The sequence below is a fragment of the Teleopsis dalmanni genome, chromosome 1 (genome assembly GCF_002237135.1).
Source record: "Teleopsis dalmanni isolate 2A chromosome 1, ASM223713v2, whole genome shotgun sequence".
Lineage (NCBI taxonomy): Eukaryota > Metazoa > Arthropoda > Insecta > Diptera > Diopsidae > Teleopsis > Teleopsis dalmanni.
The window spans coordinates 80568686-80582249 of NC_051846.1; the positions used below are offsets into that span (position 1 = coordinate 80568686).

The following is a 13564-nucleotide window of genomic DNA, read 5'->3' on the forward strand; positions in this document are numbered from 1 at the left end:
GTTGTAGTGTGATTCGTTTGCAAATATAAATTTAGAATTTTGAATGAGTCTCCCACTTCATTCTTGGAAGGCTGATGAACAATTACATTCACCAACAGTGACGATATTGCTCAATAATATCGTCATCTGTAGGAAAGCTTGATGTGCAAATTTCATTGTCAAGATCAATATAATCGTTAAGAGTGGCACTGGAATTATTTTATTTACTTTAGACCACGCTATCATCGATTGGCAATTACACAGGGAAACAACATAAGAAGGAAAAAATTAAACATTTGGTTTGGAAAAAGGGACTAACAGCAAAATACATTTATAACTTACACAGAATTTTGACTTATAGAATGCACTTTCCCATATTCCTATTAGCAAGTGACAATATTTTTATTTGAGTTATAGAACTTCGACTTATGGAATCAGAATTGGATGTAATTTGCTCTCTAAAACCTTGTTGCACTCTTTTTAGTTCGAGTAATAGAAAATTCGAGTTATAGAAGCTCGAATTATGGAAGTTTGACTATATATTCATTGCATTAGTGTTAAAGTTACAAAGTGTTAACGCGGTAAATATTGGATATTGGAATCACTAGCCATTGCACAAAGTTAAAACCTGAAGAGGTTAATAAGGGTTTGACATATATTTTTTTGATAAATGTCAGATCTTGGACATATAACAATATAATGTGTTAATTTTTACTTGTGGTCTTGTTGTATTTTAATGTTAGACTAAGATCTAAAAGTGGAAAGTGTTTATTATCAAGACAACATGGTCACCTTTTTCCAATGTGATTTTGAGGAATTGGTTATCGTCTTCCATTTATAATTTAAGAGTACAATTAATTAATACAAAAATTCAAAATGAGAGAAAATATAGATTTTCCTTTATTTTTTATTAACATAAGCATTAAAAATTGTTTACGTTATTGATTTAAAAAATGTAAATTTTGCTTAATAATACTTAGACTAATATGAAACATGGTACAATAACTAGTTTTTTATCAACAAACTTTTCTTCAAATAGCAATAGAATAATAGCTTCTTAAAGATTTGTAATTGTAAAAATAAAAATTATATAGAACAAAGATTTTTTTCTTAATATTAAATTTGAGAGTTTTATTAAAGCACTAATACTGATTATTGCACTTTTTTATGAATAATTCCATCAAGGAGACTTTTTAGAATGGAAATGTTTATAAAAAACTTAATATGTTTATCTTTTAAACAACTTACACAAAATAAATTTACTCTCAGTCGATAATTTATTTCTCAGTAATTTTTGTTTTTTGTTCTTGGCAATACAGTCTGTGTTAATAAAAATACAAGATTTTTTAGTACACATAATATAGCTTAAAAAATCACACTACAACAATTTAGTTATATAAAGTTAACTCTATATTTACTTTAAGTATCTTAAATTCTGGAAAATTAACTATTTTTATGTTTCATCAGCAATCAGAATCATATGAAGCTTCAAAGCTATTGGTAAAGTTAATTAACACAAATATCAATATCGAGCCAATGGCTGAACCGAATTGCGTTATCCCGCCTGTCCAAACAAGCGACTTTCCGCCTTGGGCCCGCATTACAGATGTTATCGAGAGCTTAATATAACTCACGAGGCCTACTAAAAGTGTCCACGTAACAATCTAAAAAGAAAAACCAATTACATTTTATGAGTGGAAAATTTTAAATAAACAATTCAATTTTTAGGTATTTACCACAATCGCCGCTCCTGCATCCGTTCCATGCAGTGGAGGTAGTGGGCTCATAGCGGCTGTTACGAAAACATAACTCGTTAAACACGCCGCAATACCTGATAACGTTAATATCGATTTTAAGGAAGTATGAGGTAAAAATAAAGCTAAAAAGCAAGCTACGGGGTTCGCTATAACACTAAGTGTAGCTGATAAATGATAAGTCTGACTTCCATACGGTAGACAAGAATAAGATTGAATACTATTCAACATGCCATTACTAAAAAGCGTTACAATTCCAATTAGTGTTAACAAAAGCCAATATTGTTTTGATGTAATTTGTGTACGAAATATTTGTTCCAAATCATCTTCCTGTGATCTTCTGGTTTTATCGTTCTCATCATAACTGTAGTCCATACCATTTGATACATGCATTGCTGCGTATTGTCTTTTCGCCAATTTCAACCGATCTAACAGCGTAAAACCAATACAACTGCAAACCATCATGACAAACACAAATATGAAAAACTCCATCGTACCAAAACGTGGCGCAGGGGTTTGTTTCTCGTAAATCGGTTGTCCTTCTTCAGTTGTGTTCACTTGTACGCAGACCGAAGCACCACCAATACCTTGTATTAACGCAACAACACTCGGCAATAAACCACTTAGTCCCTCTCCAACAAAATATGTTATTAGATAAATTTCCTTGAATCGACCCATATAGGGCATGAAGAGCACTGAACTTGTGCACGCAGTCAATGCGGTAAATATTGTAAGAATAAAAAGTGATAAACTATGTTCTTTGCCAAAGATAATTGCAGTCTCATTATAGAAGAACGATGTTAATAGAGATGATACTGTTCCTATGAAAAGCATGATGTAAATGATTTTGCCATCTTTAATTTTATAATTAGAACACTTTTCTATTAAGGTGTAAGCTATGGGACCAAGGTTTCCAATTTGTACCATAACACTGAGATATGATGGCAAAGACCAGCCTTCTGGAGCCACTTCCACAAGAAGTGGTAGTTGTATAAAAGTACCATTGATCCCAATCCAAGTGCCGATTCCAAAAAAAATTGCCAACAAATCAACAATTAAGCTTCGCTTCATTGAAATTAATCCTCTTTCTTTCATTACTGATGATTTTGATAGTTGCCACCTCCACTGTTAATAACTACAAATATATAAAATAATTAAAATTTTTTATATAATTTTATAAGTTAAAAAAATAAAATTAATTATTGTATTTAAATTTTAGTTTTATTCTAAAATTATTGTTGTTTATTATTATTATTTGAGTACAAAATAAAATAAATGTATGTATATAATAAAATAGTAATAATATATATAATAATATAATACATTATTTATAAATTATTATAATATCATATTTAGAATATTTCCGTCTAGATAGAAACTTAGTTATTGGTTCAAAAATTGCTTCAATGTTACGTTTATTGGTAGCTAAAAGTTAATTTGAATTTATTATATTATTATTAATTAAATTTCGAGACCCTTTCTTGCAACAGTATAAAGCCAACGAGAAACTACTGTGTAAATCTGATCAATAAATAAAACAACGATTTCTGGATGCATCAAGACATCTAAGTCAACGCCTTTCTGTGAAACACTATATCTTTCCTCTTAATCAAACCCGTTTAAAATCTTTATATTATTTGTTGACCAGTATCAATAGCTGATTATAGAAATTTGAATAACGACTTTAATGGATTATAATAGATCATACTGCATGATATCCTTGCAAAACCACTGAACATTTAACAACACATATATTGTCATCATTCCCATCTTTATCTTTTAAAGAGTTTTATTTTTTTATGAACAACGCAACTTTTATTTTATTTTTCGATTTCTGAATAGAAACTCAATCTATCAAACTCCATTCTCTTAGCCCATGAGACAACTAAACTTTAATATTATAACCAATTTTGTACAAAATTGTATTGTCATTAACCTTAAGTTATTATTAAGTAATGTTCTAATGCTACGTATTTCTTTCTGAACCATTCTGAAATTTATAGTTTCATTGAAGCTTTTTGTCGCACAAGGCAATCAATTTTTTTACAGAATGTAAGCGATGAAACGATGTCAGACTAGAACAATGTCAGACGAAGGAGCACCATTGCCAAAAGCTGTACTATGAGCTCAGAGTCTAGATGTGTTTAACTTGCTAACCTACCACGGTTTATTCTAAAAACAAATGTATCAAGATAATGCCCCGATATACGCCTCATTGGAAAATCTCTGCTTACCTTTGGGTCACAATACCCGGTGAGAATACGCAACTTCACGCTGAATGAAAATAAAATACAATCATTCTTTCCGCGTGAGTTAGGGTTTTACTACTGCCAACTTCAATTGATCAGGACAGCCGAAGCTGCGAGCACTGAACCCCGTAGTACCAAATATACACCTTCGGTCGTGTATCGCAAATGAATCTGGATAAATAAAAGTTATTTTATAGATAGAGATGCACCAACAAAAAAAATATTTGAAGCGGTAGTTGGAGGAAAAAGGCGTAGTAGTGAACCGTGTCTCCGCTGGAGTGATCAAGTTGAAGAAGCACAAACCGGACTTAATGTACAAGACTGGAGAAGGTGGAGAGGTACCTCTGAAAAAAATTGCTGCCGAAACCCGGAAACGGGTTGTTAATATTAAACAGGTACGCGATTAAACGACTTTTATTCGATTTTTTTCATTTTACGAAAAAATAATTGCAACAGGTCAATAACTTGTACAGGTCAAGTCTGTTTACAACTGACCCGAATCTTGAACATATCACGGCACATGATATGTTAATCTGTCATTTGTCAAATAAAAGCAAATAAAAGATACTTAATTGAATCTTACAAAATAATTGGTTTTTAAAGATAAGTGAACAAAAAATCTCAATACTCTTCTTCAAACTCTATAATATTAATATGTAAATAATATTCGTAAAAGAACATTATTAAAATGCAGATAAAATAATAATACTTGAATAATTTTGTAAAACATATTTCTAACTAAAATGTCATCAATTAAGTCTCTTCCATATGCATGAGTAGGTATAATCCTCATGTCCAAGGTTTTGTGATGAATTAAAAATTCCGATAATAATATAGTAGTTGCAACTTTATAGTATGGATAAGTTATTAAAATATGGTGAACTTATCCAAGCCAAACAAAAAAAAATAATTCGATGCTTAAAATCGAAAATACTTAATTCTATTTTTAACAGCAACAATACATTAAGAATGTTAGTGATTTAGGTACGCAATTAAGAAATCCAAAACCTATCACTCAACTACTCCCCAAAATCAATGTATGGCCTATATTCCGCTTAAATAATGCGCCCAATAAAAGAGTCTTAAACATCTGGTTCTCTCGAAACTAGTTTAATTTTAAATTTTTAAATACAAATATTAAATTAAGTATTGATATTTTTACTCATTTAAGTTTTGAATAAATTACTTCAATTATTTAATATTTTTTTATTACAGTAAAACTATTTTTTCTATAAACATATATAAAAATATTTTAAGGCATGACTTATTCAAAAAAAATATATAAAAATAAGTTATTAAATAATTAAGTTGTTATTATTATTAAATTACTATAAAAATCAACAAAAATAATTTGATGTAAATTAAACTAAATTACCTTAATTTGTTCCATTATTTACGCCTAATTTCAATACGAAATAAATTCAAATTATAAATTGTATATAAAATGACTAATCTTTTGTATCAATAAATTTTGGTTATGAATATCAGATAGAAACAAAAAACCTACTTAAATTCATTACATCAGAGATAAGATATTACAGTGCTATCAAGTACTTCATTATGAATATTACAAAATTCACTTTCTTACAAAACACAATTGCATTGAGATTACAAATTTGAGATAATGAAACTCTAATGTCAACAGATAGAGATACGCGCTGGCATATAGTATATATGAAGATATTTTACAAGATTTAAGACTTTAATATCACAAGTGTTTAGAATTAAACATATCTATATCTACACTTTAAAATGTTAATGATAGGAGCTAATAGACAATAGATGAAGTGCTAGAAATAAACATTAGATAAGTGAAACTGAAATTGAAATTAGTAACTTAAATACATAAACACAAGATAAAAATTTAATAGTGCCGCATAATTTACCAATCGAAAACTGTTAAACATCTTATCAAGATAATTTGTAGGGTGCAATAATCCTACTTATAAGATAAGGCGTAGAAAACTACTGTGTTTTAGTCACGATTTATATAACTGAAAGAATTTATAACTTAAGCATTACAAAGCGATATTTTTAATTATTTAAATTATTACTTCAAATTATCTGAGTGTTTATTTTTAATAAAATTTAAGACTATATTTCAAATTTAAAGAAATTAAGCGCCGGTAGACAACTTAACTTATTGCGACCCATTTCGTAGCACAGTTCTCAATTTTCGTATACATAACCTCATATAACGCATAAAGCTTCCCTGGTCAGTGCGATAATCCTAATTATTTTTTAAAGTAATTAATAAGTTATGACGGTAACCACTCGATAACTTTATTAATATACACCGGAAATTGAAGTATTTTTGCCAATCTTCTTTAGACACCACCAGAAAATGGTTTTTAAATGCAACAACGGCTTCTTCCGCCGACAGAAATCATAAGCGTTCTCCACGCAATTTATTCTTGACGCTCGGGAACAAGAAGAAGACATTGGGTGCCAAATCAGGATAGTCCGGTGGATGATCCATCAATTCAATTTTTTAAATGCTCAAATAGTCGGTTGTTAGACGAGATGTGTGAGCACTTGCATTGTCTTGATGGAGATGGAGAATAATCCGACGACGCTTGTTTGTTTTCCGGTAAACAAATGGTTGTATACAACTCGGAATTAACAGTTTTACGTTCCTGCAATGGTACTCGTATAGTTGCCACTTGACTAGTTTTCCCAAAAAAACAAGCAACCATATATTTCAAAGTGCTTCGAGTGCAAACAACTTCTGTTGGACTTGGTTCATCTTGAAACACCCATACAGTTGACTATTCTTTACATTCAGACTCATGTATATATCCATTATTCATCACCTATGACAATCTTATATAAGTCTTTTGAACCAACGTCATTGTACTTCTCGAGCATTTGTGTGCTGTGTGCACCAATCGACAGGATCTTCTTTTTGAGATTTTGTAAACTGATGGGGATGGGATCAAACAATATCAATATTTTCTGGTACAATAATAGATTTTAGACGACCTTCACGACCTGCGACCATCGTTTCAATTAAAATCATTGTACCAGCGTTTTACAGTGGCAAAGGATGGAGCTTCATCTCCAAATGTAGAAGTAAGTTCATCGATGCACTCTTGTCTTGATAATCTACGTCGAAAGTCATGATAAATCATCGCACGAAAATTTTCTTGCGTTATTTCCATTTTTTCGCGAACACTCAATTTACAAATTACTGTAAATAATACAAATAACGCTCTTTTGACAAAAACTCTAAGGTAGATTATATTTAGGACGTGTGCGAGTTAGGCTAAGTTGCGTTCTAAATGAGGGAAATTCTAAGTTGTGCCGATAATGTAATGATGTGTCGACACGTGTTGATAAATAGGTAAATGTGTGCAGTGCAAAAAATCCCAAAAAATCTTCCATTTGGTTTAGCATCAACTTAGCCTAACTCCCACACGTCCTCCCAAACTTTCGTATGGAAGTGCTAGATGACACCTGATAACAATCACTGTTCCCAAAGCTCAAAATATAAATAGTGACCTTCGTATTACCATTTTGTTAGGAAATCGGAGTTTTTAGTATTTTATTCTTCTCGCAAAGCACAATAACTTAGTCTTAACTAAAATAAAGTTGAATGTGTAAGCGTGACCAATATGTTCAGTCGTTGCTCTGTCAGAAAAGATGAAATAATTACCATTATTATTATTTTATCTACTTATCAGTACCCATTAACTAATGGATAAATTAACGAACAGTCACGACTAAATGAAAAGCAGAATAAAATATCAGGTTGTAGGATATACTCGTGTTTTCGCTTGAGGAAGTCGTAGTGTGCTTACGACAACTCTTATTTTAACCCTAGTATCTAGCCTAATCCTAGGTAGTTTTCTTACAGCAAGGACAGCAAGGTCTGTATATGTCTGTAATGAATAACCGCATCAATGAATATAACGCTAAAGTTTTAATCATTTTCATGGTTCATAAATAAAAATGGAATAATGGAATAAATGGAATAAATTTTAAATCATTTTATATATAACATAGATATTATGGTATGTATGGTATGTTAGTGATTTAAATATAAAGAATTATGTGTCTTCGTATCAATTTTATTTTGCTTTAATAACAATTTCAGAGAAACGACATTTGAAATATGTTTAAAGTATATATTTATTATTATTTTAAGGCAATATTTCTTTTTAAAAAAATGTAATAACGAAACATATAAACATTTAAGTTTATATGTACCTGAAACAATATCATATGTTTATATATAATATAAAATGACTAATATTTATGTGTGTATGAATGAATTTATTGCAATTTGCAAATGATTAAGTACGTCAGCAAGTTTATTTAATTTTATTGTTTGCATTAATTTGTCTAGATATTATAAGCTGATAATTTTAATTGGAGAAGTTTTTAATCGATGAGAGGAACTAACAATAAAAGTCAACTGTATTTCGTCTGTCAATATATCGATAGAAATTATTATTTGAATTATTTTGAATGAAATCATATAAGCATTTTCACAACAAAGTAATCAATTATGTGATTATCTACAGCAGACAAAAAATAGAGAAAATATTAAAATTTAAAATTGTTGAATTTTTATTAGTTTCCGTATTATTATTACTTTGTAATAATCTTATATACCATATTAATTAATATAAATATTAGTAATATATTTTACATAAATATATTTAATATTTTCCGATATGCCTAAATGGCACGCAAATGCTATATCCAAAAAGATTCATCATCACCATACATATTAGATATAATATATGTATTTATGAATAATTTAAATTAAAATATTGAAATCTGATACTTCTAATTAATTTGGTGTATTAGTAATTTAAAAATAGTAAAAGTTATTAAACATCTGTTTTGATTCATTCTTCATGACCCGTTTAATGAAAAACGTCTAAATATTAATTACGACTTTTCTGTTGATAACTAGTTTTGCATGATTATAACACAAAATTATTAATTATTAAATAAAATTAATTTAAATTGAACAGAAATTGATTAAAAATACTAAATGCATCACCATCACCATCTCCATCATTTTATTTTTAAATGAAACTTTATACATCGGATCATATCGGATCGTAGAAACACTCATCACTCTCTCTCTCACTTTCTCTCTCTCTCTTTATCTCTCTCTTTATTAACCTAATAACTTTTCAATTAACTCAGATTGCTACTACAAATATTGTTTAATAATAGCCGTAATTGTTTCTTTCAGAGTAGCAAAAAAACACTTGCAACTTTAGAAATAAAACATGTGAAGCAACAACAATGCTCTTAAAATTTTCAGAGTTAGATTTTTGTAAGTCACGAGTATTTTTTTGCTACTCTGAAAGAAAAAATACGACTAAAATAAAAAAAGGTTATATTTTCTTTCATTAAATGTTTTACTTAATTTTATTAAATATGGCAAATTTAAAACGTTTATCCAATAATTCTTTTTTGAATCAAGTAAAACACTATCAAAAATATCATTATACTAAACACTGCGATAGAAATCAACACAGTCAAGAAGTTAAAAGAACTTTATGTGTTCCATGAAAAAGGATATATAAAATAAGGCAAACTTTAAATGGATTTGAGAGTTTACAGTGGATATCTAAAGGTAATTAATCATACCTTTGGACAGACATGATGCATCAGGCCAGAACCCGGTAATATCATAAGAATTAGTTATTAAACAAAGCTAATATATCCATTTTTGAAAGCATGACTTTAACATAATATGTATTTACTAATAAATATTAGACTTTTATTTGGATTTAAAATATAAGTTTTAATAATACAATACTAATAGAATTAGTTTAATTATTATATAAATAATACAATTATATATAGTAATGAGAGTATTATGTTGTATGTTAATATAACTTAATCCTTCAAATAATTTTTTATAATTTGAAACAGACTCGCACATGTCCTTCTTCATAAATTTCAAAAGACAGCTTATTTGTATTCATCTACAACAGAAATATTTGAAAATACAATGATATGTGCTTTAATTTAAAAATTGTATTTATATATTATAATTTGGAAACATAGGTAAAAAAATGTTTGTGATTCGACAACATTGTTTCTTACATGGTCCATTACTCAAATGTATATATGAAAATAGTAATACTTTGCCAAGCCGAATTCTCTTTTTTAATTTTGAAATCGTTTTAAGAGAGCTTAAGGTTGCTGGGCTCTAAAAACTATAACCTGTTTTTCTTCTAAACGTATGAGTTTCAAACAACTAACTAGTTCAAATTAAAAAATTAAAGCATTAACTTTATTAAAAGATATGGTCTTAAACGACTTAAGGTTAAATCTGGAAAGATTTTTTTAAGACTGCAAACAAATAAAGCTTAAAAAAAATTATTCATCTTAATAAAAAGTCCTACATCCATTGCGTTATCTTAGAACATATAACTCTAATTAAGTATTAATTTGAGATATAAAATTTTAATATATGTAGAGCATCTAGATACTGAGTTAGTGGAATTTCCCGGTAATTTATATGGCGATGATGAGATCTACTAACAAGATAGTGTATCAAATGACTATGCACAGACAACAAATTTATTTTTTGGTGATAGAAAAATTCCTGTATTGAAGTGGAAAGTATTGAATCTCGACTTAAATCTCATTAAGAATCTTTGGGCGATCCCTTCAGCCTATAATTTTAAAAATGGAACACAGTTTGATACTGCACGACACCTTAAATCGGCAATAGAACGTGGGTGGGTAAAAATTGGCATATCTATTTTACATTAATTTGTTAATTCTGTGTCAAATCGCCACAATTTAGTTTTAAATAACAAAGAAAAAAGTATTAACTATTAATATTAAAAAAAGTTCAATCACAGCAACATTTATTAAATTAACAGACCATAATAAAAAAATGCACATATAATTATTTACCATGAAAGTAATCTTTAAAAAATGTTTTAAATTTGATTTAAATTTGGTACTTTTTTGTTTCTTTATATCTTACACCATATTATAAATATAACCACATAACCAAACATTGTTATGTATTAGGTGAACTGAGATATTACGCTCGAAATAGGATAAATTGGAAAGCTTTTGTACAAAGTCTTTGTGAATGAATAATAATAATATTTTGTGAATAATGCCATAATAATAATAATAATTGTTATGTATATTCCATACTTCCATAACTGTATTTTATTTCGCTAGGAAAATAAATGAAAAAAATTTTTTTTAGTTTTTTTTTAGGAGTGTAAAGTTTGAATTTTAAAACATAGAGAACCATATCTGTAAAAATTATTACTTTAGATTATTGGTTTTAAATTAAAGTAGCTTTAAATATTTTTAACACCTGCGATTCACTGGCACACATTATAAAAAAAAATAATTTTTCACATGTTATATATCTGTATATCATATATCTCCTATATCACATATCATTTAAGAACGAATTTATATTATTTCTGTCGTTTTTATGGAATTAATGTAAAGTGGGAATTACATATGTAAAATACTAAATATACCTATGTATATTAATAGAAGAATTTATTAGAAATGCAACCTCAAGAATATGTCAAACAGTGGATTGTAAGTATAAGATTTTATATAAAGACATTAAATTTAAAAAAAAACCGATGATATAAATTTCATGTCATAAAGTAAATACAATGTAAATAAAATTCATTACCGATCGGTAATCACGATACATACAAAAATCACGATCACGAAATAATGAACTCAGAATATCTTGGTATGATCTCGTATAAATAATGTACTACTGTTATTATTGAATTGCTTTTATATGCATTTATCACTTAATAATTATTTTTTACATTATTATTACACATATTCATTCTTTTGTAATCATTAAATTTTTGTTATATGTAAAATTAATTGATACTTTTTGAAAAGCTCGCTAACGAAAAGCTCCAATGAAAACAATCTATAGTTAAAACCGGAATGGTCCACAATTTAAAAACAAACACAAATTTTTATAATAAATGTAAAAATATTTTATAAAAAAAACATAAGTCCACAGTTTTTTTTTTCTTAATAAGTCCAATTAATGTTTCACAATAGCCAAAAGCAATAATGCTTTGAGAGCCAAAAAATTAAAACAAAAATTTAGCATATTTGCGAATTTAAATTAAAAATGATTAATTTCATTTATGAAATTTTTTTTATCAATTTTTAATATCGAATTTCTTTAGTTAAAAAAAAGTCACTACTATAAAAACGTATGGAAAGCGTTAAATGTACCTGCTGAAACGATCGAAATTCATACAGAAGTCCAAATTTCACAATCGCGAACTTTATTGGAATCACCACATTCAGCGGCACTGAGTAGACTGAATGGTTCTCTCTTTGGGATGGCATATTTAATTACTTTCACATATATTTCTGCTCTGTAATACTTAATGAAAACAAACTGTTGCCTCGAAATTGTATCTCGAACCGATCGCACTCACAAATACCAAACAATTTAGACACGAGCGCCCTAAGAAGTGTATTTCACGTGAGTAAAACTCAACGGAAAACAATAATAAATAAACATGAACACGCCGAAACAATTTTGTTTAAAAAAAAAATTAAATAAAATTTATGAATGACAGCTTCTTATATGACATTGTATTGAATTAAATAAATAATTTAACCAAACCATTTCAGTCAATTGATTTGATATGAAATAAGTATCTTCAAACCATATTCACTGCTAACTCGGATACCTGCGTTTATGCCTACATTTTACTATAAAAGCCGTATCAAGCTTTATAAGCAAAAAAGCTTAGAGCTAAGCTTAAAAATCTAGCAATGAAATTTATATTTATTATGCAAAAATAACTATAACAGCTTAACTTGATATGTAGTGCCTTTACTTACCATGAAAATAAAGTCACTAAATGATTTTCTAATACAGCACATGTAGTTAGGTAATGCAGTCAAGTTCGAAGAATATCACGTTCAGCATCGCGTCACACTTAGAATAATAAACAAATACAATGTGAACCAGAGAGCAATATTTACTTCAGAGAATGTCAAAATGCCGGTTTTTTAAGGTTACCAGATATTCAAACAATTTAGAACAGGGATGTCCAGACAAGAAAACATCGCAGGCCAATACAAATCACTGAGTAGGTTAAAGGGCCGCAGAAAAAATTATATACTCGTATGTTCATAACTTTTCTGTGGATAAATAAAAATACAATATTAATATTAAATTTAGACGAATTCGAATAGCAAAGAAATAACACGGATAAAAATTTATTTAATTTATTGAAATTTGACTGACCATACAATGCTGCTTCGAGTATTGCCAAGTACTCATCATCAGTGGTTTTAATTTAATTCGATTTAAATAATCGAATTTTCTTAGTTTATATATATATACCATTTGATTAGAAAAGAAATTTTAATTTTTAATAATTTTCTTTATTATCGCCTTCAAAGTACTCTCCTCCTACGGCAATACATGCATGCCTACACTTGATCCAATTTTCCATACAAGTTTCATAGGTCGCCGAAGGTATGGCCTTTAGTTCACGCAGCGAATTCTCTTTTATGGCCTCTATGGTCTCGAAACGCGTTCCTCGCAATGGCAATTTGAATAGGGGAAGA

The 13564-nt window shown here is 28.5% G+C and overlaps 1 protein-coding gene across 1 annotated transcript; it reads right to left on the bottom strand.

Moving 5' to 3' along the window:
- Positions 1–1237: 1237 nt before the first annotated feature.
- LOC119671460 (solute carrier family 52, riboflavin transporter, member 3-A) lies at positions 1238–12548 on the bottom strand. The gene is made up of 3 exons (XM_038082101.1): positions 12209–12548; positions 1716–2868; positions 1238–1643 (listed from the first exon to the last, which is right to left on the bottom strand). Exons 2-3 carry the CDS (start codon positions 2826–2828, stop codon positions 1443–1445), a joined length of 1314 nt encoding a protein of 437 aa, XP_037938029.1. The 5' UTR covers positions 2829–2868; positions 12209–12548; the 3' UTR covers positions 1238–1442.
- Between the last annotated feature and the right edge of the window lie 1016 nt (positions 12549–13564).